Source organism: Bufo bufo, chromosome 2 (assembly GCF_905171765.1).
Source record: "Bufo bufo chromosome 2, aBufBuf1.1, whole genome shotgun sequence".
Taxonomy (NCBI): domain Eukaryota; kingdom Metazoa; phylum Chordata; class Amphibia; order Anura; family Bufonidae; genus Bufo; species Bufo bufo.
In genome coordinates this window covers 766,665,407-766,692,193 of record NC_053390.1, presented here as the reverse complement: position 1 = coordinate 766,692,193, position 26,787 = coordinate 766,665,407, and the positions used below count along the sequence as shown (strand labels likewise).

The window sequence follows — 26,787 nt, the reverse complement described above, 5'->3', positions numbered from 1 at the left end:
AATAGGATTGTTCCTATTACCCAGGCTGTAACCTCCCCTACTGAACCCTGTTCTACATAAATGCTGTGGAATGATTCCTCCATATCCTTTCCCTACACCTTGAATAATCTTTCCTTGAACTTGCAAATATTTTTTTTTAGCACAATTATGTTTTTTCTAGCACTGTCCCTAGCGCCTGCTAACGTCTCTGGAAAAACGATTCTGGAAAATGGCAGAATCCAAGATGGAAAAAAAGGACAATGCAGCAGCACCCTGCAAACACAAAGTACAATAATGCCATAATTATGGAAAATATTCTGGTGCTAATGCTACACTTATATTGCAAATTTGATATTCTTGGCAAATACATTTTGTTCAAAATTATTTGGGTTCGTCTGCCGAACGTCAAGGCGATCTCTATCCGACGGGAACCTAACACTTAATCCTACCTGTTATGTGCCCTTATGGCCAACACAAAATTCAGGGAGTGCAGGTTCCACATGCATGCTGGGTCCACTCTGCTTTTTGCCATTTTTGGTGCCATAACAGCCTCCATTAAATCCAGAGATGCAGGTACCAACATGCGTGCTGAGCCTACTCTATACTTCTCCTGGTGCCAAATGACTTCCAATGAATGCAATGAGAGCAGGCCACAGCTTTATACTTACTCTAATTAAAATCAGCCTATGGGGCAGACAGGCTAGTCAAGGGTGCAAGACTGAATGGAGTCAGCCACACCTCCAGCTCTAGTACAACTGCAGTGGACCCAGCATGCATGTGGAACCTGCACTCCCTGAATTTTGTGGTGGCCATTACGGCGTTTAACAGGTAGGATTTAGTGTTAGGTTCCCGTCTGATAGAGATCGCCTTGACGTTTGGCAGACAGGCCCAAATAATTTTGAACAAAATGTATTTGCCAAGAATCTCAAATTTGCAATACACTGTGTGCAGAATTATTAGGCAAATGAGTATTTTGACCACATCATCCTCTTTATGCATGTTGTCTTACTCCAAGCTGTATAGGCTCGAAAGCCTACTACCAATTAAGCATATTAGGTGATGTGCATCTCTGTAATGAGAAGGGGTGTGGTCTAATGACATCAACACCCTATATTAGGTGTGCAAAATTATTAGGCAACTTCCTTTCCTTTGGCAAAATGGGTCAAAAGAAGGACTTGACAGGCTCAGAAAAGTCAAAAATAGTGAGATATCTTGCAGAGGGATGCAGCACTCTTAAAATTGCAAAGCTTCTGAAGCGTGATCATCGAGCAATCAAGCGTTTCATTCAAAATAGTCAACAGGGTCACAAGGCGCAAAATAACTGCCCATGAACTGAGAAAAGTCAAGCGTGCAGCTGCCAAGATGCCACTTGCCACCAGTTTGGCCATATTTCAGAGCTGCAACATCACTGGAGTGCCCAAAAGCACAAGGTGTGCAATACTTAGAGACATGGCCAAGGTAAGAAAGGCTGAAAGACGACCACCACTGAACAAGACACACAAGCTGAAACGTCAAGACTGGGCCAAGAAATATCTCAAGACTGATTTTTCTAAGGTTTTATGGACTGATGAAATGAGAGTGAGTCTTGATGGGCCAGATGGATGGGCCCGTGGCTGGATTGGTAAAGGGCAGAGAGCTCCAGTCCGACTCAGACGCCAGCAAGGTGGAGGTGGAGTACTGGTTTGGGCTGGTATCATCAAAGATGAGCTTGTGGGGCCTTTTCGGGTTGAGGATGGAGTCAAGCTCAACTCCCAGTCCTACTGCCAGTTTCTGGAAGACACCTTCTTCAAGCAGTGGTACAGGAAGAAGTCTGCATCCTTCAAGAAAAACATGATTTTCATGCAGGACAATGCTCCATCACAAGCGTCCAAGTACTCCACAGCGTGGCTGGCAAGAAAGGGTATAAAAGAAGAAAATCTAATGACATGGCCTCCTTGTTCACCTGATCTGAACCCCATTGAGAACCTGTGGTCCATCATCAAATGTGAGATTTACAAGGAGGGAAAACAGTACACCTCTCTGAACAGTGTCTGGGAGGCTGTGGTTGCTGCTGCACGCAATGTTGATGGTGAACAGATCAAAACACTGACAGAATCCATGGATGGCAGGCTTTTGAGTGTCCTTGCAAAGAAAGGTGGCTATATTGGTCACTGATTTGTTTTTGTTTTGTTTTTGAATGTCAGAAATGTATATTTGCGAATGTTGAGATGTTATATTGGTTTCACTGGTAAAAATAAATAATTGAAATGGGTATATATTTGTTTTTTGTTAAGTTGCCTAATAATTATGCACAGTAATAGTCACCTGCACACACAGATATCCCCCTAAAATAGCTAAAACTAAAAACAAACTAAAAACTACTTCCAAAAATATTCAGCTTTGATATTAATGAGTTTTTTGGGTTCATTGAGAACATGGTTGTTGTTCAATAATAAAATTAATCCTCAAAAATACAACTTGCCTAATAACTCTGCACTCCCTGTAATCCTCAAAAATACAACTTGCCTAATAATTCTGAACTCCCTGTATAAGTGTAGCATTAGCACCAGAATATTTTCCATAATTATGGCATTATTGTACTTTGTGTTTGCAGAGTGCTGCTGCATTGTCCTTTTTTTTCCATCTTGGATTCTGCCATTTTCCAGAATCGTTTTTCCAGAGACGTTAGCAGGCGCTAGGGACAGTGCTAGAAAAAACTTAATTGTTCTAAAAAAAATGATTTACAAGTTCAGGGAAAGATAATTCAAGGTGTGGGGAAAGGATAGGGAGGAATCATTCCACAGCATTTATGTAGAACAGGGTTCAGTAGGGGAGGTTACAGCCTGGGTAATAGTAACAATCCTATTACACCTTGCTGCACTGACTGAAGACCCAAATTTCCATTATACAGTTCTGTAATTCCAGAAAACCGTTCTTGTTATTGGGATGCAAGTGCTGTTTGATACAGCCATTAACAGGGTTTATTACAAGGAAATATTTCTATGTCTTATTTGCCCTTGTGCGGTGCAGTTACAGTGCCTTGCAAGAGTATTCAGCCCCCTTGACTTTTTTTGTATTTTGATACATTGCAGCCTTAAGTTTAATGTTTTGCTAATCTTAATTTTATGTGATGGATCATAATACAATAGTCTAAGTTCGTGACAACTTCGATGTCAGCCAGTGGCAGCTCATGCGTGACACCTGCCGTTTGCTCAGGCCCTTTGAGGAGACCACGTTATTTGTCAGTTGCCAGGACTACGGGATGAACAACGTAAATCCACTGCTTCATGTCCCGCAACAGGTGCTGGTAAATCTGGCTGGTCAGGGGACTGGAGAAGTGGTGTCTAGATCTCACGGCCACATGAGCCCTGTGGGGGCTGAACTAGGAGAGGAGGAGAAGGACTTTGGAGCACAAGCAATGTGTAGTGAAATGGGTGGTTTGTCTACACAGGTGACAGGAGAGGAGGAGTAAGACCAGCCAGAGAAGCTACAGGGCGATGAGGAAGAGGCGGAGGACCCAGACACACCGTGGCAGTATGCAGTGGAGATGGAGGCAGGGAGTCCCTCCGAGTCACTTGCACAAATGGGCCGATGCATGCTCACTTGCTCGCGTATTGACAGCCGAATTGTCACCATTCGGCCGAGGGATGACTTCTGGCTCTCCACCTTGTTGGACCCTTGCTATTGGTCCAAAATGGGGGCCTTTTTTACACCCACTAAGAGGGTGGACAAATTGAACTGCTATAGAGACATCCTATGTAGTCAGTTGGCCGCTGCCTATCTGCGCCATCGTTCATCCTCTCGCAGGTCTGACCGGGGGGTCCCTCTGCGCTCATGTTCCTCTGCCATGGCTGCTGTGGCAGGGTCAGGGGGTAGGAGCAGTTCCAGCTCCATCAGCAGCAACTTGAGTCTAGAGTCGCTGATGAGCTGCTTTCTTCACCAGCCTACTGTAGAAACTGCTCACCAGCAGCAACAGCAGCTAGACCTGGAGCAGGACTTGAACCAGCAGGTGGTGGCATACTTTGAAAGCACCCTGCCACCCCACATTGAAGATCCGCTGGATAATTGGGCAGCCAGTTTCTATTTGTGGCCGCAATTGGCAGAGTTTGCCCTGGAAAAGCTGTCCTCCCCGGCCAGTAGTGTGGCATCAGAGCGGGTCATATTGTGCGATAGGGGCCATATTAAAAACTCGCCTGTCCACCCAAAATATGGACAGACTGACCTTTTGTCAAGATGAATCGGGCATTGATCAGCCAGGATTTCCACCCACCAATGCCTGATGCAGCAGACTAGATCATCCATGGTGCCACACCAACACTTTGACAAAAGAGACCGGTTTCTTCTGGCTACCTGCCTTAGCTACTATTCTGATGCTGCCACCTGCCTAATGCCACAAATCTGATGCCACAATCTGTTACCGGGTCACTCTGTGGTCTACTGATGCTGCTGCCACCTCCACACTATGTCATCTTGCCACTCTGTGGTGTTCTGATGCTTCTGCCACCTCCACACTATGTCATCTTGCCACTCTGTGGTGTTCTGATGCTTCTGCCACCTCCACACTATGTCACTTTGCCACTCTGTGGTCTCCTCATGCTGCTGCCACCTCTACACTGTCACCTTGCCACTCTGTGGCTTCCTGATGTTGCTGACAAGTCCACACTATGTCTTCTTGCCACTCTGTGGTCTCCTGATGCTGCTGCCATATCCACACTATTTCACCTTGCCACTCTTGGTCTTCTGATGCTGCTGCCACCTCCACACTTCCAAAAATGATGGTACCCCAAGAAAACATTGAAAATAATTTGACCATAAGGACATATTAAACTAAGGTGTGTCCTGTAATTGGCATCACAGGTGTCTTCAAACTTGTAATCAGTCTATCTACCTATTTACAGGGTGAAACGTAGTCATTGTGCTATCTGGTACCATGGTTTTTACCGCACTGAACATGGACCAAAGAAAGCTAAGGATAGAGTTGTCACAGGATATTAGAAAGAAAATTATAGACCAACATGGTAAAAGCTGTAAGACCATCTCCAAACAGCTTGATGTTCCTGTTACTACAGTTGCATATATTATTCAAATGTTTAAAGGCTGTGTACACCTTCAGAGGTAATTTTTTTTAAATGGTTGCATTTGACTCATTTTACGCATTTTACTGGGCTAAAAATCATGTCTTCAATTGGTTTTCATTAAAAATATTGAGCCGTTTTATCAGAAAGGGTTAACTGTTTGTCTAGCTTTATGAATAGTACTTTTTACTTTCACCTCGTGCCTCAGTTATAATGAGTGTCAGATTAGCTGGCTGACAAGCAGAGTGAAAATTCAGATCCCTCTATTACAGCATCTCAACCCTGTACAGAAAAAAAGGGTTCCATATTTGTAATAAAGACCAATTTAAAAAAGATTTTTAGATCAAAATGAGTACAATGCAATCATAAAAAAAAAAATGCCCCAAAGGTGTACATAGCCTTTAAGGTCTACAGGACTATAGCCAACCTCCCTGACGGATAATACGAATGGTAACCAAAGAGGCCAGAACAACTTTCAAAGAGATTAAAGGTGAACTCCAAGGTCAAGGTACATCAGTGTCAGATCGCACCATCCGTCGCTGGTTTGGCCAAAGTGGACTTAATGGAAGACTTCCAAGGAGGAAACAATTGTTGAAAGAAAATCAATAAAAAATGACGGTGGAATTTGCCAAAATGGATATTGACAAGCCACAAAGTTTCTGGGAGAATGTCCATAGAACAGATGAGACTTAAAGAGGTTGTCATAGACAATGGGGGCATATCGCTAGGATATGCCTCCGTTATCTTTATAGGTGCGGGTCTCACCGCTGGGCCCTGCACCTATATAGGGAATGGAGCCCCGCAAGGTGGTGGCTGGAGGACTCTGGTCTGGCCACCACCAAGCCGTGTCCCCATAGAAGTGAATGGGACCGCACCCCGCATGATCGGCCACCGCTCCCATTCACTGCTATGGGCTCGAAGGAAATAGCCGAGCCACCGCTCGGCTATTTTCGCCGGCCCCATAGAAAATGAATGAAGGGCGGCTGTGCATGATCAGTGTGCCCTCCTTCACTTTTGGGGCTTTGTTCTCTATATAGGTGCGGGTCCCACACCTATAAGACAATGGGGCATATCCTAGTGATATGCCCCCATTGTCTATGATAAGACAACCCCTTTAACTGGAGCTTTTTGGCAAGTCACATCAGCTCTATCTTAGCAGATGCAAAAATGAAGCATACAAAGAAAATAACATTGTACCTACTGTGAAGCATGGAGGAGGATCGGTTATGTTTTGGGGCTGCATTGCTTCATCTGGGTGTCGGCTTCACAGGGTGTCTTGAATCTGTGCAGGGTACAATTAAATCTCAAGACTATTAAGGTATTCTGGAGCAAAATCTGCTTCCCAGTGTCAATAAGTTTGGTATCAGTCACAGGCCATGGATCCTTCAACAGGATAATGACCCAAAGCACACAGCTAAGAATATCCAAGAATGGCTAAGAGCGAAGCATTGGGCTATTCTGAAGTGGCCTTCTGTGAGCCCTAATCTAAATCCTATTGAACATCTGTGGAAGGAGCTGAAACATGCAGTCTGGAGAAGGCACCCTTCAAACCTGAGTCAGCTGGACCAGTTTGCTTATGAGGACTGGGCCAAAATACCTGCGGACAGGTGCAGAAGTCTCACTTAGAGTTACAGAAATTGCCTGATTGCAGTGATTGCCTCAAAAGGTTGTGCAACAAACTACTAAGTTAAGGGGACAATCCTTTTTGTCCAGGCCAGTTTCATTAGTTTGTTTTATAAATTATTCTGTTGAATTATAATTTAAAAGCAATGTCTGGTTTTCATTATTATTTTTACTTTTGTCAGTTTCCAGTTATTTCAGTGACCATTGTAGGTTTTTCTTTCTTCAACGGAACATGTGTATGTTTGGTATTGCCATGATTGTAAGGACCCAGAGATTAAAGTTAGTATTTAATAAATAAAAAAATTACACATTAATCAATAAATGCTAGGTACCTTAACAAAAAGTCCTTATTAAACTATTTTGATGAAAATGAAAAAATAAATAAATTTAAAAAAAAGTAAGTTCTTAAAATGCGATACACAAGGGATAAAGCCCAATCAGCAAAGAAAGAAAGTAAGAAAGAAATTGGAGCTTTATAGGGGGCCATTTATCAAATCAGATATGCCTGTTTTGTGGCTTTAAAAAGCAAAGACTGACTTAATTGGCACAAAAACAACCGCAAATGATATATTTCCCCCATAATGTATGAAAAAATAATAGAAAACTGTTGCACTCTTTTACAGGAACTACAAACTAGAAGGAGCTTAAACTGGATTTAGACAGCCTAAGATTCGGCTAATTATCAAGAACGAATGCTCCTACGAACGCTTGTTCCCGACAATCTGCCGCAGATTACCTGATGAATGATCTAAACACTCCTCGTTCATCGGCTGAAATGATTGGAGGTGCAGACACCTCAGTCATCGTTCCCAGGCAGCAGATCATGATGTCTAAACAGCACCCAACTCACCTGGAGCATTGATTTTGTATGTGGACCAGCGATAGCAGCAGCGATCGCCCGTCCTCATACTGGGGAGTTGATCACTGCATGTAAATGTAGCACACCACCTCCACTTAGCAAGCAGCCGACTGTCAGGAAGGAACACTTGCTTTCTAACAATCTGCTGCTCATTTGATAGTCTAAATTCGCCTTTATCCTGCTTGTTATTAAAAGCATTGACTTAAAAATAATCAAGTGTCTTTGAAAACACTACTTTTTATTTATTTTTTGGAAACCATAGACCAATATATGAATAATAAATCACCAATATTGCATAGATTTTGCAGTGTTTTCATTTTACAGTATATAAATAGCTTCCTTTGCAGTTTTTGCCTACTATATAAATGCTTGTAAAAACAGTGTTTTCAATGACATTTTTATACTGTAACTTATAATGCTTATCCCCTATGCACATGCGTAGCGCCACTCTGTTTAAGGGCCCATGCACATGACCGTGTGCTGGCCATTCCGTGCATTGGGGGCTGCAATTTGCACATCCATGCGGCTGCCGCAGACAGCTCCAGACTCATTCAACTTGAATGGGTCCGTGATCTGTCCACACCGCACTACTTTTGCACTACTTTTTTGCGGTGCGGAGGCACGTACAGTAAACCCACAGAAGCACTTCATAGTGCTTCCGTGGGCTTCCGATCTGTGTCTCCATTCCGCATCTCCCGGATCACGGACCCATTCAAGTGATGCGTGATGCACACGGCCGATGCCCGTGTATTGCGGACCTCAATACAGCAACGACCGGCACACGGTCGTGTGCATGAGCCCTAACTCTATGTAACTCCTGGAGAGATCTAGGCTCTTGTATGTGCCTATCTCTGGCAACCTCATAGAGTTGAATGGAGCAGCAGAACACATGTGTGACCACCACTCGATTCAAAGGGGGAACATGGGGCTCCTGTTCTCATAATCATAAGGACCACAGCAGTCATGCCCCTGCTAAGTCCCCTGTTGGTAAGAGAATAACCCTTTTAACTTTTTTTTTTTTTTTTTGCAGAATGCTGAGACAGCACTACGTGGTCTTTCAGACATTGATGAATACTTTACCAAGAAGAAAAGACTGAACCTAGAGCCTTATTTTCTGTCACAGTAAGATACATTTTTGCTAAAAAAAAACCAATGCATTTATTATACAGTATGGAAAGTATTTGGTGTCTGATAATCATGACATTTTTTAGCCACTGTATGTTCCATGCTTCTGCTGGTTGGCACTTGCTGGCCACATGGTATCTGTTGCCTTGTACTTAGAGTTGAGCGAACGCCTGGATGTTCGGGTTCGAGAAGTTCGGCCGAACTTCCCGGAAATGTTCGGGTTCGGGATCCGAACCCGACCCGAACTTCGTCCAGAACCCCATTGAAGTCAATGGGGACCCGAACTTTTCGGCACTAAAAAGGCTGTAAAACAGCCCAGGAAAGAGCTAGAGGGCTGCAAAAGGCAGCAACATGTAGGTAAATCCCGTGCACACAAATGTGGATAGGGAAATGAATAATAATAAAAATAAAAGAAATAAAAATTAACCAATATCAATTGGAGAGAGGTCCCATAGCAGAGAATCTGGCTTCATGTCAGCAGAGAATCAGTCTTCATGTCATAGCAGAGAATCTGGCTTCACGTCACCCAACACTGGAACAGTCCATTGTCATATATTTAGGCCCCGGCACCCAGGCAGAGGAGAGAGGTCCCGTAACAGAGAATCTGGCTTCATGTCAGCAGAGAATCAGTCTGCATGTCCTAGCAGAGAATCATGCTTTACGTCACCCAACACTGGAACAGTCCATTGTCAGATATTTAGGCCCAGGCACCCAGGCAGAGGAGAGAGGTCCCGTAACAGAGAATGTGGCTTCATGTCAGCAGAGAATCAGTCTTCATGTCATAGCAGAGAATCAGGCTTTACGTCACCCAACACTGGAACAGTCCATTGTCAGATATTTAGGCCCAGGCACCCAGGCAGAGGAGAGAGGTCCCGTAACAGAGAATGTGGCTTCATGTCAGCAGAGAATCAGTCTTCATGTCATAGCAGAGAATCAGGCTTCACGTCACCCACCACTGGAACAGGCCACGGTCACATATTTAGGCCCAGGCACCCAGGCAGAGGAGAGAGGTCCCATAACAGAGATTCAGGCTACATGTCATAGCAGAAAATCAGGCTTCACGTCACCCACCACTGTAACAGTCCATTGTCATATATTTAGGCCCGGCACCCAGGCAGAGGAGAGAGGTCCCGTAACAGAGAATCTGGCTTCATGTCAGCAGAGAATCAGTCTGCATGTCCTAGCAGAGAATCATGCTTTACGTCACCCAACACTGGAACAGTCCATTGTCAGATATTTAGGCCCAGGCACCCAGGCAGAGAAGAGAGGTCCCGTAACAGAGAATCTGGCTTCATGTCAGCAGAGAATCAGTCTGCATGTCCTAGCAGAGAATCATGCTTTACGTCACCCAACACTGGAACAGTCCATTGTCAGATATTTAGGCCCAGGCACCCAGGCAGAGGAGAGAGGTCCCGTAACAGAGAATGTGGCTTCATGTCAGCAGAGAATCAGTCTTCATGTCATAGCAGAGAATCAGGCTTTACGTCACCCAACACTGGAACAGTCCATTGTCAGATATTTAGGCCCAGGCACCCAGGCAGAGGAGAGAGGTCCCGTAACAGAGAATGTGGCTTCATGTCAGCAGAGAATCAGTCTTCATGTCATAGCAGAGAATCAGGCTTCACGTCACCCACCACTGGAACAGGCCACTGTCACATATTTAGGCCCAGGCACCCAGGCAGAGGAGAGAGGTCCCTGCTGGTTGGCACTTGCTGGCCACATGGTATCTGTTGCCTTGTACTTAGAGTTGAGCGAACACCTGGATGTTCGGGTTCGAGAAGTTCGGCCGAACTTCCCGGAAATGTTCGGGTTCGGGATCCGAACCCGACCCGAACTTCGTCCAGAACCCCATTGAAGTCAATGGGGACCCGAACTTTTCGGCACTAAAAAGGCTGTAAAACAGCCCAGGAAAGAGCTAGAGGGCTGCAAAAGGCAGCAACATGTAGGTAAATCCCCTGCACACAAATGTGGATAGGGAAATGAATAATAATAAAAATAAAAGAAATAAAAATTAACCAATATCAATTGGAGAGAGGTCCCATAGCAGAGAATCTGGCTTCATGTCAGCAGAGAATCAGTCTTCATGTCATAACAGAGAATCTGGCTTCACGTCACCCACCACTGTAACAGTCCATTGTCATATATTTAGGCCCCGGCACCCAGGCAGAGGAGAGAGGTCCCGTAACAGAGAATCTGGCTTCATGTCAGCAGAGAATCAGTCTGCATGTCCTAGCAGAGAATCATGCTTTACGTCACCCAACACTGGAACAGTCCATTGTCAGATATTTAGGCCCAGGCACCCAGGCAGAGGAGAGAGGTCCCGTAACAGAGAATCTGGCTTCATGTCAGCAGAGAATCAGTCTGCATGTCCTAGCAGAGAATCATGCTTTACGTCACCCAACACTGGAACAGTCCATTGTCAGATATTTAGGCCCAGGCACCCAGGCAGAGGAGAGAGGTCCCGTAACAGAGAATGTGGCTTCATGTCAGCAGAGAATCAGTTTTCATGTCATAGCAGAGAATCAGGCTTTACGTCACCCAACACTGGAACAGTCCATTGTCAGATATTTAGGCCCAGGCACCCAGGCAGAGGAGAGAGGTCCCGTAACAGAGAATGTGGCTTCATGTCAGCAGAGAATCAGTCTTCATGTCATAGCAGAGAATCAGGCTTTACGTCACCCAACACTGGAACAGTCCATTGTCAGATATTTAGGCCCAGGCACCCAGGCAGAGGAGAGAGGTCCCGTAACAGAGAATGTGGCTTCATGTCAGCAGAGAATCAGTCTTCATGTCATAGCAGAGAATCAGGCTTCACGTCACCCACCACTGGAACAGGCCACTGTCACATATTTAGGCCCAGGCACCCAGGCAGAGGAGAGAGGTCCCATAACAGAGATTCAGGCTTCATGTCATAGCAGAGAATCAGGCTTCACGTCACCCACCACTGGAATAGGCCACTGTCACATATTTAGGCCCAGGCACCCAGGCAGAGGAGAGAGGTCCCATAACAGAGATTCAGGCTTCATGTCAGCAGAGAATCAGTCTTCATGTCATAGCAGAGAATCAGGCTTCACGTCACCCACCACTGGAACAGGCCACTGTCACATATTTAGGCCCAGGCAGAGGAGAGAGGTCCCATAACAGAGATTCAGGCTTCATGTCAGCAGAGAATCAGTCTGCATGTCCTAGCAGAGAATCATGCTTTACGTCACCCAACACTGGAACAGTCCATTGTCAGATATTTAGGCCCAGGCACCCAGGCAGAGGAGAGAGGTCCCGTAACAGAGAATCTGGCTTCATGTCAGCAGAGAATCAGTCTGCATGTCATAGCAGAGAATTATGCTTTACGTCACCCAACACTGGAACAGTCCATTGTCATATATTTAGGCCCCGGCACCCAGGCAGAGGAGAGAGGTCCCGTAACAGAGAATCTGGCTTCATGTCAGCAGAGAATCAGTCTGCATGTCCTAGCAGAGAATCATGCTTTACGTCACCCAACACTGGAACAGTCCATTGTCAGATATTTAGGCCCAGGCACCCAGGCAGAGGAGAGAGGTCCCGTAACAGAGAATCTGGCTTCATGTCAGCAGAGAATCAGTCTGCATGTCATAGCAGAGAATTATGCTTTACGTCACCCAACACTGGAACAGTCCATTGTCAGATATTTAGGCCCAGGCAGAGGAGAGAGGTCCCATAACAGAGAATCTGGCTTCATGTCAGCAGAGAATCAGTCTGCATGTCCTAGCAGAGAATCATGCTTTACGTCACCCAACACTGGAACAGTCCATTGTCAGATATTTAGGCCCAGGCACCCAGGCAGAGGAGAGAGGTCCCGTAACAGAGAATGTGGCTTCATGTCAGCAGAGAATCAGTCTTCATGTCATAGCAGAGAATCAGGCTTTACGTCACCCAACACTGGAACAGTCCATTGTCAGATATTTAGGCCCAGGCACCCAGGCAGAGGAGAGAGGTCCCGTAACAGAGAATGTGGCTTCATGTCAGCAGAGAATCAGTCTTCATGTCATAGCAGAGAATCAGGCTTCACGTCACCCACCACTGGAACAGGCCACTGTCACATATTTAGGCCCAGGCAGAGGAGAGAGGTCCCATAACAGAGATTCAGGCTTCATGTCAGCAGAGAATCAGTCTTCATGTCATAGCAGAGAATCTGGCTTCACGTCACCCACCACTGTAACAGTCCATTGTCATATAATTAGGCCCCGGCACCCAGGCAGAGGAGAGAGGTCCCGTAACAGAGAATCTGGCTTCATGTTAGCAGAGAATCAGTCTGCATGTCCTAGCAGAGAATCATGCTTTACGTCACCCAACACTGGAACAGTCCATTGTCAGATATTTAGGCCCAGGCACCCAGGCAGAGGAGAGAGGTCCCGTAACAGAGAATCTGGCTTCATGTCAGCAGAGAATCAGTCTGCATGTCCTAGCAGAGAATCATGCTTTACGTCACCCAACACTGGAACAGTCCATTGTCAGATATTTAGGCCCAGGCACCCAGGCAGAGGAGAGAGGTCCCGTAACAGAGAATGTGGCTTCATGTCAGCAGAGAATCAGTCTTCATGTCATAGCAGAGAATCAGGCTTCACGTCACCCACCACTGGAACAGGCCACTGTCACATATTTAGGCCCAGGCACCCAGGCAGAGGAGAGAGGTCCCATAACAGAGATTCAGGTTTCATGTCAGCAGAGAATCAGTCTTCATGTCATAGCAGAGAATCAGGCTTCACGTCACCCACCACTGGAACAGGCCACTGTCACATATTTAGGCCCAGGCACCCAGGTAGAGGAGAGAGGTCCCATAACAGAGATTCAGGCTTCATGTCATAGCAGAGAATCAGGCTTCACGTCACCCACCACTGTAACAGTCCATTGTCATATATTTAGGCCCGGCACCCAGGCAGAGGAGAGAGGTCCCGTAACAGAGAATCTGGCTTCATGTCAGCAGAGAATCAGTCTGCATGTCCTAGCAGAGAATCATGCTTTACGTCACCCAACACTGGAACAGTCCATTGTCAGATATTTAGGCCCAGGCACCCAGGCAGAGGAGAGAGGTCCCGTAACAGAGAATCTGGCTTCATGTCAGCAGAGAATCAGTCTGCATGTCCTAGCAGAGAATCATGCTTTACGTCACCCAACACTGGAACAGTCCATTGTCAGATATTTAGGCCCAGGCACCCAGGCAGAGGAGAGAGGTCCCGTAACAGAGAATGTGGCTTCATGTCAGCAGAGAATCAGTCTTCATGTCATAGCAGAGAATCAGGCTTTACGTCACCCAACACTGGAACAGTCCATTGTCAGATATTTAGGCCCAGGCACCCAGGCAGAGGAGAGAGGTCCCGTAACAGATAATGTGGCTTCATGTCAGCAGAGAATCAGTCTTCATGTCATAGCAGAGAATCAGGCTTCACGTCACCCACCACTGGAACAGGCCACTGTCACATATTTAGGCCCAGGCACCCAGGCAGAGGAGAGAGGTCCCATAACAGAGAATGTGGCTTCATGTCAGCAGAGAATCAGTCTTCATGTCATAGCAGAGAATCAGGCTTTACGTCACCCAACACTGGAACAGTCCATTGTCAGATATTTAGGCCCAGGCACCCAGGCAGAGGAGAGAGGTCCCGTAACAGAGAATGTGGCTTCATGTCAGCAGAGAATCAGTCTTCATGTCATAGCAGAGAATCAGGCTTCACGTCACCCACCACTGGAACAGGCCACTGTCACATATTTAGGCCCAGGCAGAGGAGAGAGGTCCCATAACAGAGATTCAGGCTTCATGTCAGCAGAGAATCAGTCTTCATGTCATAGCAGAGAATCTGGCTTCACGTCACCCACCACTGTAACAGTCCATTGTCATATAATTAGGCCCCGGCACCCAGGCAGAGGAGAGAGGTCCCGTAACAGAGAATCTGGCTTCATGTTAGCAGAGAATCAGTCTGCATGTCCTAGCAGAGAATCATGCTTTACGTCACCCAACACTGGAACAGTCCATTGTCAGATATTTAGGCCCAGGCACCCAGGCAGAGGAGAGAGGTCCCGTAACAGAGAATCTGGCTTCATGTCAGCAGAGAATCAGTCTGCATGTCCTAGCAGAGAATCATGCTTTACGTCACCCAACACTGGAACAGTCCATTGTCAGATATTTAGGCCCAGGCACCCAGGCAGAGGAGAGAGGTCCCGTAACAGAGAATGTGGCTTCATGTCAGCAGAGAATCAGTCTTCATGTCATAGCAGAGAATCAGGCTTCACGTCACCCACCACTGGAACAGGCCACTGTCACATATTTAGGCCCAGGCACCCAGGCAGAGGAGAGAGGTCCCATAACAGAGATTCAGGTTTCATGTCAGCAGAGAATCAGTCTTCATGTCATAGCAGAGAATCAGGCTTCACGTCACCCACCACTGGAACAGGCCACTGTCACATATTTAGGCCCAGGCACCCAGGTAGAGGAGAGAGGTCCCATAACAGAGATTCAGGCTTCATGTCATAGCAGAGAATCAGGCTTCACGTCACCCACCACTGTAACAGTCCATTGTCATATATTTAGGCCCGGCACCCAGGCAGAGGAGAGAGGTCCCGTAACAGAGAATCTGGCTTCATGTCAGCAGAGAATCAGTCTGCATGTCCTAGCAGAGAATCATGCTTTACGTCACCCAACACTGGAACAGTCCATTGTCAGATATTTAGGCCCAGGCACCCAGGCAGAGGAGAGAGGTCCCGTAACAGAGAATCTGGCTTCATGTCAGCAGAGAATCAGTCTGCATGTCCTAGCAGAGAATCATGCTTTACGTCACCCAACACTGGAACAGTCCATTGTCAGATATTTAGGCCCAGGCACCCAGGCAGAGGAGAGAGGTCCCGTAACAGAGAATGTGGCTTCATGTCAGCAGAGAATCAGTCTTCATGTCATAGCAGAGAATCAGGCTTTACGTCACCCAACACTGGAACAGTCCATTGTCAGATATTTAGGCCCAGGCACCCAGGCAGAGGAGAGAGGTCCCGTAACAGATAATGTGGCTTCATGTCAGCAGAGAATCAGTCTTCATGTCATAGCAGAGAATCAGGCTTCACGTCACCCACCACTGGAACAGGCCACTGTCACATATTTAGGCCCAGGCACCCAGGCAGAGGAGAGAGGTCCCATAACAGAGATTCAGGCTTCATGTCAGCAGAGAATCAGTCTTCATGTCATAGCAGAGAATCAGGCTTCACGTCACCCACCACTGGAACAGGCCACTGTCACATATTTAGGCCCAGGCACCCAGGCAGAGGAGAGAGGTCCCATAACAGAGATTCAGGCTTCATGTCAGCAGAGAATCAGTCTTCATGTCATAGCAGAGAATCAGGCTTCACGTCACCCACCACTGTAACAGTCCATTGTCATATATTTAGGCCCCGGCACCCAGGCAGAGGAGAGAGGTCCCGTAACAGAGAATCTGGCTTCATGTCAGCAGAGAATCAGTCTGCATGTCCTAGCAGAGAATTATGCTTTACGTCACCCAACACTGGAACAGTCCATTGTCAGATATTTAGGCCCAGGCACCCAGGCAGAGGAGAGAGGTCCCGTAACAGAGAATCTGGCTTCATGTCAGCAGAGAATCAGTCTTCATGTCATAGCAGAGAATCAGGCTTTACGTCACCCAACACTGGAACAGTCCATTCTCAGATATTTAGGCCCAGGCACCCAGGCAGAGGAGAGAGGTCCCGTAACAGAGAATGTGGCTTCATGTCAGCAGAGAATCAGTCTTCATGTCATAGCAGAGAATCAGGCTTCACGTCACCCACCACTGGAACAGGCCACTGTCACATATTTAGGCCCAGGCACCCAGGCAGAGGAGAGAGGTCCCATAACAGAGATTCAGGCTTCATGTCAGCAGAGAATCAGTCTTCATGTCATAGCAGAGAATCAGGCTTCACGTCACCCACCACTGGAACAGGCAACTGTCAGATATTTTTAGGCCCCGGCACCCAGACAGAGGAGAGGTTCATTCAACTTTGGGTTGCCCCGCAATATAATGGTAAAATGAAAATAAAAATAGGATTGAATGAGGAGGTGCCCTGGAGTACAATAATATATTGTTAAGGGGAGGTAGTTAATGTCTAATCTGCACAAGGGATGGACAGGTCCTGTGGGATCCATGCCTGGTTCATTTTTATGAACGTCAGCTTGTCCACATTGGCTGTAGACAGGCGGCTGCGTTTGTCTGTAATGACGCCCCCTGCCGTGCTGAATACACGTTCAGACAAAACGCTGGCCGCCGGGCAGGCCAGCACCTCCAAGGCATAAAAGGCTAGCTCTGGCCACGTGGACAATTTGGAGACCCAGAAGTTGAATGGGGCTGAACCATCAGTCAGTACGTGGAGGGGTGTGCACAGGTACTGTTCCACCATGTTATTGAAATGTTGCCTCCTGCTAACACGTTCCGTATCAGGTGGTGGTGCAGTTAGCTGTGGCGTGGTGACAAAACTTTGCCACATCTCTGCCATGCTAACCCTGCCCTCAGAGGAGCTGGCCGTGACACAGCTGCTGTTGCAAAAAACCTCCCTCTGAGTCACTTCGAAGAGACTGGCCTGAAAGTGCTAAAAATAACCCCTCTTCCTCCTCTTCCTCCTGGGCCACCTCCTCTTCCATCATCGCCCTAAGTGTTTTCTCAAGGAGACATAGAAGTGGTATTGTAACGCTGATAACGGCGTCATCGCTACTGGCCATGTTGGTGGAGTACTCGAAACAGCGCAACAGGGCACACAGGTCTCGCATGGAGGCCCAGTCATTGGTGGTGAAGTGGGGCTAATCCGCAATGCGACTGACCCGTGCGTGCTGCAGCTGAAACTCCACTATGGCCTGCTGCTGCTCTCACAGTCTGTCCAGCATGTGCAAGGTGGAGTTCCACCTGGTGGGCACGTCGCATAAGAGGCGGTGAGCGGGAAGGCCGAAGTTACGCTGTAGCGCAGACAGGCGAGCAGCGGCAGGGTGTGAACCCTGGAAGCGCGAACAGACGGCCCGCACTTTATGCAGCAACTCTGACATGTCGGGGTAGTTGTGAATGAACTTCTGCACCACCAAATTCAGCACATGTGCCAGGCAAGGGATGTGCGTCAAACCGGCTAGTCCCAGAGCTGCAACGAGATTTCGCCCATTATCGCACACCACCAGGCCAGGCTTGAGGCTCACCGGCAGCAACCACTCGTCGGTCTGTTGTTCTATACCCCGCCACAACTCCTGTGCGGTGTGGGGCCTGTCCCCCAAACATATGAGTTTCAGAACGGCCTGCTGACGTTTACCCCGGGCTGTGCTGAAGTTGGTGGTGACGTGTGTGGCTGACTGAATGAGCAGATGGAAGAAGAGGAGGAGGAAGCTGAGTAGGAGGAGGAGGAGACAGGAGGCAAAGAATGTTGCCCTGCGATCCTTGGCGGCGGAAGGACGTGCGCCAAACAGCTCTCCGCCTGGGGCCCAGCCGCCACTACATTTACCCACTGTGCAGTTAGGGAGATATAGCGTCCCTGGCTGTGCTTACTGGTCCACGTATCTGTGGTTAGGTGGACCTTGCCACAGATGGCGTTGCGCAGTGCACACTTGATTTTATCGGATACTTGGTTGTGCAGGGAAGGCACGGCTCTCTTGGAGAAGTAGTGCCGGCTGGGAACAACATACTGTGGGACAGCAAGCGACATGAGCTGTTTGAATCTGTGTGTGTACACCAGCCTAAATGACAGCATTTCATAGGCCAGTAGTTTAGAAATGCTGGCATTCAGGGCCAGGGATCGAGGGTGGCTAGGTGGGAATTTACGCTTTCTCTCAAATGTTTGTGAGATGGAGAGCTGAACGCTGCCGTGTGACATGGTTGAGATGCTTGGTGACGCAGGTGGTGGTGTTGGTGGTACATCCCATGTTTGCTGGGCGGCAGGTGCCAACGTTCCTCCAGAGGCGGAGGAAGAGGCCGAGGCGGCGGCAGCAGCAGAAGAGGCCGAGGCGGCAGCAGCAGAAGAGGTAGCAGGGGGAGCCTGAGTGACTTCCTTGTTTTTAAGGTGTTTACTCCACTGCAGTTCATGCTTTGCATGCAGGTGCCTGGTCATGCAGGTTGTGCTAAGGTTCAGAACGTTAATGCCTCGCTTCAGGCTCTGATGGCACAGCGTGCAAACCACTCGGGTCTTGTCGTCAGCACATTGTTTGAAGAAGTGCCATGCCAGGGAACTCCTTGAAGCTGCCTTTGGGGTGCTCGGTCCCAGATGGCGGCGGTCAGTAGCAGGCGGAGTCTCTTGGCGGCGGGTGTTCTGCTTTTGCCCACTGCTCCCTCTTTTGCTACGCTGTTGGCTCGGTCTCACCACTGCCTCTTCCTCCGAACTGTGAAAGTCAGTGGCACGACCTTCATTCCATGTGGGGTCTAGGACCTCATCGTCCCCTGCATCGTCTTCCACCCAGTCTTGATCCCTGACCTCCTGTTCAGTCTGCACACTGCAGAAAGACGCAGCAGTTGGCACCTGTGTTTCGTCATCATCAGAGACGTGCTGAGGTGGTATTCCCATGTCCTCATCATCAGGAAACATAAGTGGTTGTGCGTTAGTGCATTCTATCACTTCCACCCCTGGGGAAGAGCTAGGTGGATGCCCTTGGGAAACCCTGGCAGCAGAGTCTTCAAACAGCATAAGAGACTGCTGCATAACTTGAGGCTCAGACAGTTTCCCTGATATGCATGGGGGTGATGTGACAGATTGATGGGCTTGGTTTTCATGCGCCATCTGTGCGCTTTCTGCAGAAGACTGGGTGGGAGATAATGTGAACGTGCTGGATGCACTGTTGGCCACCCAATTGACCAATGCCTGTACCTGCTCAGGCATTACCATCCTTAGAACGGCATTGGGCCCCACCAAATATAGCTGTAAATTCTGGCGGCTACTGGGACCTGAGGTAGTTGGTACACTAGGACGTGTGGCTGTGACAGAACGGCCACGTCCTCTCCCAGCACCAGAGGGTCCACTAAAACCACCATGACCATGTCCACGTCCGCGTCCCTTACTAGATGTTTTCCTCATTGTTACCGTTCACCACAATAAGAAAAATATTATTCGGGCCAATGTATTGAATTAAAATTCAGGCCTTTTTTTACAGACACCTAACAATATCTGGCTATCTATTTAGGTACCGTATTACACTAATACAGGCACACCAGTAATGACAGATTTAGCTGAATATAAATGTCAGGCCTATTTTTTAGGCGCTGGGTGACAGGTATACGTTTAATCACAGAATTAGACTTGGATCTGCACTGTAGCGTGTGTGTTAAGTTTTTGAGAATGACCCTATCAGCACCTTGAATCTAATATACCCTTTTAGGGATAGATTTAAAGTAGGCCTGATACAGCAGAAACCACTAATTTTGAGAATTGCAAATTTGGGAATTGTTTTTCAACCCAGAACAACAACTGTGCTTTGACGGTCACTAAAAATAACTGGACCAGCTAAAACAGTACAGATTTGGATGAATATAAATGTCAGGCCTATTTTTTAGGCGCTGGGTGACAGGCTCAACTTGCCCCTGATGTAGTATATGGCCAAAAAATAACCACACTATTGATGGTTAAATGCACTTGGGTGACCCAGGCTCAGCCTGCACCTGATGTAGTATATGGCCAAAAAATAACCACACTATTGATGGTTAAATGGACTTGATGAAAGCTTGACCCTGATGTAGGATATAGCAAAAAATAACCACACTATTGATGGTTAAATTCACTTGGGTGACACAGGCTCAGCCTGCACCTGATGTAGTATATGGCCAAAAAATAACCACACTATTGATGGTTAAATGCACTTGATGAAAGCTTGACCCTGATGTAGGATATAGCAAAAAATAACCACACTATTGATGGTTAAATGCACTTGGTGGTAGCTTGTGCTGGCGCACCACAAGCCACAAAATGGCCGCCGATCACCCCAGAAAAAAGTGACTGAAAAACACTCTGGGCAGCCTAAAAACACTGAGCAATTGAATAGCAGCAGTTCAATGATCCACAGCTGTAGATCGATCACTGAATGAAGTCTTTTGGAGGAGTTAATCTGCCTAATCTCGCCCTAACGTCGCAGCTGCAACCTCTCCCTTGTATCAGCAGAGTGACGTGCAGCGCTACGTGACCCAAGCTTATATAGAGGCTGGGTCACATGCTGCACTGGCCAATCACAGCCATGCCAATAGTAGGCATGGCTGTGATGGCCTCTTGGGGCAAGTAGTATGATGCTTGTTGATTGGCTGCTTTGCAGCCTTTCAAAAAGCGCCAAGAAAGCGCCGAACACCGAACCCGAACTCGGACTTTCACGAAAATGTTCGGGTTCGGGTCCGTGTCACGGACACCCCAAAATTCGGTATGAACCCGAACTATACAGTTCGGGTTCGCTCATCCCTACTTGTACTATACTAAACTGTGTTTCAACTTGGATCTTTCAGCTCTTAACTCTTTGTAGTGCCCTGATTCTACTAGCTTTTTTCATTCTGATGCAAGGTTTGGGCTATATTTTGATACAGCTGTTTTCTGGCTTTACCTCCAAGTACTGATTTAACTCATAAATATTGTATATTTGTAATATGTCTCCAAATGTAAAATATTTATGTATGAAAAATATATCAACCTGATTTGGTAATCCTCTCCAAATCTAGTGTATGCTTATTTGGAGTAAAGAACACCTGGAGGACTCATTACCAGGATTCAACAAGAGTTATATGGAAAAATAAATAGTGCGATTTATTATCGGTCGTCATAAAAGATGATTACTTACAAAAATAGTTTAGGAAAGGTCTTAATCTATTGTCCATGAGTGAATGTTGAAAGTCCTTGAAGTATCATTATTGAAGGCCAGGAATTCTCTTCAAGATCCATGTGTCTTCATCTTCTCTAGCAACAACAACCCCCAACATACTTGAGAGTGAGTGTAAGAAGACCTCCCCTTGTCTATCCCTGTCAGTTATTTATAAAATAGATACAGGCGTGTCTTAGTAATGTATGGGCTTATACATTGTCATATATGGTAGACTTCAAATATAGTTCTTGACATCCTCATACAGACCTCCCAACATCCTTGTGTATCACTATAAATGGTGTCACTGTGTAGTGTAATACATACTTTATATTAAATACCAATTCATATTATATCACATATTATTTAACATTTCCCCCTCTTGAGGGTGAGATAATCTTTTCGAACCCACGACATAAAATTTTACAATTATCTTGGACTCTTCATTCTTCTTTATAAATTAATTGTCCTTCAATTATTTATTTGACAACACAATAATATTTGCTGAACATATGGTAAACTGTGATTGAATACCAATGAAATAAATTTAAGAACTAATCTAATATCTATTAGGCATCTTTTTCTCTTCATCATCTTTCTCTGGTCTCGTCATGATCTTGATACTGCGATTTCACTTATTCATCTTAAATTTGAATCACATAGTCTATGATAGGATTGATAGAACTGTATGTAGATGATGTGCAGTCCTTAAATTTAATTGTATCATATTTTCCAATAATGTTCATGTACAAGATTTATCACCTTTTACTAATTTTGGTGACACAGCTTTCCATGACACAGATTTTAACTTACATATCAGGAATTCCTTGGTCTTCTTCAGAAGTGTCTGTGAACAGCTGTGACTTCTTTGTTATTCCCCTTTCTTTGGAATAGCTTTTTTAGAAAAAAAAAAAAAAACATCCTAGGCTGAACATAGGCGCTAAATATCTCACTTCTGGAACCCTAACTATTCTAAATCTAAATCACTTACTGAAGCTCTTCAGCACTCACTCTCCTTGAGCTCAATTCTCCATTTTGGATGCCAGTCCTTCTGTCACAGACCTCCTTTCTGTGTGGACAGAACGTTCTTTTTATGAACTTTACCTCTGGAGTTGTCTATGGACAGGTGTGCTTCAGATACTCTTCACCCTTGTCTTGGGTCTCTCTCCAGTGCCCCTTATCTTCACACCTTTCTCAGAATATGACACAGATTTGTTTACCTCAAAGTCTTTTCCTGGGACTCTGTGCACATCAGTCTTTATGTTTATAGACTTCATAAATATCACAGTCTCTAGAAAATATTACATTTCCTGTTGACTTTAGTCTTGATTGAGGATAACTTCTTCTTTATTATTACTACACCAAAGTTGGTGTTATAGCTAACCTATATTATCACAGTGTACCATACCATTAATTTATTACCATATTAAATTTCATCATAATATAGATGTTTATATATTATTGAAAATATTATCCTAATACAAAATCCTTTATGTAAGTGTAGCCTTTTTATCTTTATTCCTTCAGCCATATATCTTTGTGTATGTTTCTTGGAATTTTTATAAATACAAATTATATTGATTAATTTAATTGACCACACAAAATATTTCTTTCTACAGTAAAACCAAATCTTTACCTTTTTTAATAAAGTAATATTCTGCATTAAATATGATATATTACTCTATTAAATATCATTGTATTCTTCTTCTTTAAAATATAACTGTAAATATAAACCTTTGTTTAGAAAAGCAACAAATATGTATTAACATAATCCCTATAGCTGGAATGCTTTACAATATAGTTGACCTTTATATTTAAATGACCATTGATGAGTTTCAATTCCTATCACTGACCCAGGATTAACTCCTTTTATATTTGGAACCTCTCTAGAATACAATATCCCAAATAACAATTACAGTAACTCCATGATCACCATGTACAGTAGTTCATGTATGTCATACTCACATATCCTGATTAGATGATTCATACAATTTTGTAATAAATAACTACATAATATTTTATTATACCCTTGTATTTGCATACTTTCTTCCATATACCAATACTTATTGACTCACATTAACTAAATTTGACTATTATTCTTAGACTTTAACTCTTGAGAGACATGAGCCTGCCTTGACCGTTTGTGACCATTACTCCTGTATAAACAAAACATGAGTGCTTTACCATAAGGTAATCTAAGAATCCTGAAAACCTTACAAATGTTCAATTGGAAAAAATAACTAAAAATAATATATATATATATATATATATATATATATATATATACAGTACAGACCAAAAGTTTGGACACACCTTCTCATTCAAAGAGTTTTCTTTATTTTCATGACAATGAAAATTGTAGATTCACACTGAAGGCATCAAAACTATGAATTAACACATGTGGAATTATATACATAGCAAACAAGTGTGAAACAACTGAAAATATGTCATATTCTAGGTTCTTCAAAGTAGCCACCTTTTGCTTTGATTACTGCTTTGCACACTCTTGGCATTCTCTTGATGAGCTTCAAGAGGTAGTCCCCTGAAATGGTTTTCACTTCACAGGTGTGCCCTGTCAGGTTTAATAAGTGGGATTTCTTGCCTTATAAATGGGGTTGGGACCATCAGTTGCGTTGAGGAGAAGTCAGGTGGATACACAGCTGATAGTCCTACTGAATAGACTGTTAGAATTTGTATTATGGCAAGTAAAGAAAAACGAGTGGCCATCATTACTTTAAGAAATGAAGGTCAGTCAGTCAGCCGAAAAATTGGGAAAACTTTGAAAGTAAGGGCTATTTGACCATGAAGGAGAGTGATGGGGTGCTGCGCCAGATGACCTGTCCTCCACAGTCACCGGACCTGAACCCAATCGAGATGGTTTGGGGTGAGCTGGACCGCAGAGTGAAGGCAAAAGGGCCAATAAGTGCTAAGCATCTCTGGGAACTCCTTCAAGACTGTTGGAAGACCATTTCAGGTGACTACCTCTTGAAGCTCATCAAGAGAATGCCAAGAGTGTGCAAAGCAGTATTTAAAGCAAAAGGTGGCTACTTTGAAGAACCTAGAATATGACATATTTTCAGTTGTTTCACACTTGTTTGTTATGTATATAATTCCACATGTGTTAATTCATAGTTTTAATGCCTTCATAGTCATGAAAATAAAGAAAACTCTTTGAATGAGAAGGTGTGTCCAAACTTTTGGTCTGTACTGTATATACACACACATTATTCATTTACATTAAGACCAATATATTACCATCATTTATGAAAAATATCATATCTTCCTATATATGAGGATATAGTTCTGTATATAAGGATATAGTTGTGTATGTGTGTGTGTGTAATATCAAAAAATAAATCATCACTATAAATAAATAAAACCACTTTTGAAAACCAAATTAAAACAAGCAATCTTATAGAAAGTAAATCCCATAAAAATATTACCATGAAACATTTGTAAAATAAATTGAAAAATTTACCTATGAATCTTTATGATTTTATATACTGGATCATCAAATATTTAACTTAATATAACTTATGTTATAGAACATTCACCTGTAACAATAGGATCAAGTGTCTTCTTGGACATATGTGTCACATTACTATTATAAGGCCTCAGAATTAGGCCTCTTTCACACGACAGTATGGCTTTTTCAGTGTTTTGCGCACCGTTTTAAACGGATCCGTTGTTCTGTTTTTTGTTTCCGTTGTTTTTCCGTTTCCGTTCTGTTTTTCCGTTCCGTTTTTCCGTATGGCAAATACAGTATACAGTAATTTCATAGAAAAAATTGGGCTGGGCATAACATTTTAAATAGATGGTTCCGCAAATAAGGAACGGATACGGAAGACATACGGATGCATTTCTGTATGCATTCCGTTTTTTTGCGGACCCATAGACTTTAATGGAGCCACGGAACGTCATTTGCGGCCAAATATAGGACATGTTCTATCTTTCAACGGAACGGAAAAACAGAAATACGGAAACGGAATGCATACGGAGTACATTCCGTTTTTTTTGCGGAACCATTGAAATGAATGGTTCCGTATACGGAACGCAAAAAACGGCCCGTAAAACGGAAAAAAAAACGGTCGTGTGAAAGAGGCCTTATCCTTATTCTTAACACAATTTAGACAAATTTCCTTTATCTCTTTTCCAGTATAAATGTTAGATATATAATTGTCAACACAAATAATGAAATATGTTGTATAATCCTACAATATACCTGACAAGTCATTATAAATAATATGACCATCTTTTAACTAATAGTGTTGAGCGCGAATATTTGAATCGCCACTTCGAGAATTTGTGAATATTTAGAATATAGTGCTATATATTCGTATTCGCGAATAGTGTTGAATAGGGATGAGCGAATCCGAACTGTATAGTTCGGGTTCGTACCGAATTTTGGGGTGTCCGTGACACGGACCCGAACCCGAACATTTTCGTAAAAGTCCGGGTTCGGGTTCGGTGTTCGGCGCTTTCTTGGCGCTTTTTGAAAGGCTGCAAAGCAGCCAATCAACAAGCATCATACTACTTGCCCCAAGAGGCCATCACAGCCTTGCCTACTATTGGCATGGCTGTGATTGGCCAGTGCAGCATGTGACCCAGCCTCTATATAACCTTGGGTCACGTAGCGCTGCACGTCACTCTGCTGATTCAAGCATAGGGAGAGGTTGCTGCTGCGACGTTAGGGCGAGATTAGGCAGATTAACTCCTCCAAAAGACTTAATTCTGTGATCGATCTCCAGCTGTGGATCATTGAAGTCCTGATATTGAATTGCTCACTTTTTTTAGGCTGCCCAGAGCGTTTTTATATCACTTTTTTCTGGGGTGATCGGCGGCCATTTTGTGGCTTGTGGTGCGCCAGCACAAGCTACCACCAAGTGCATTTAACCATCAATAATGTGGTTATTTTTTGCTATATACTACATCAGGGTCAAGCTTTCATCAAGTGCATTTAACCATCAATAGTGTGGTTATTTTTTGGCCATATACTACATCAGGGGCAAGCTGAGCCTGTCACCCAAGTGCATTTAACCATCAATAGTGTGGTTATTTTTTGGCCATATACTACATTAGGTGCAGTGTGAATAATTATGATACTGCGCTTGGGACGTATTATGTTATTTTAAAATATACAGGTATTGCAGATATATAATGGCTGGCACACTAAAGTATATCAATATATAGGTACTAATTGATTTTAAACAATATACCTGGACTGAAAACTTCTGTCTGTGTGCTCCTATCGGCGTTCCCGTATTTGATGTAGAAAGGTTTTTTCTTCTTTCACTGTTGTTGCTGTGCTTGATCTTTCTTTATGTTCCGGAAAGAATCCAGGTACGGTA

At 44.7% G+C, this 26,787-nt stretch overlaps 1 protein-coding gene across 2 annotated transcripts in view; it reads left to right on the top strand.

Annotated features, from left to right (window-relative positions):
- Window positions 1-26,787, top strand: part of LOC120990317 — a 563,944-nt gene that overhangs the window by 166,462 nt on the left and 370,695 nt on the right. For both annotated transcript variants that reach the window (XM_040419049.1, XM_040419048.1), the window contains exon 6: window positions 8,546-8,637. In XM_040419049.1, coding sequence (XP_040274983.1) covers window positions 8,546-8,637 — 92 coding nt within the window. The remainder of the gene's footprint in view (window positions 1-8,545; window positions 8,638-26,787) is intronic.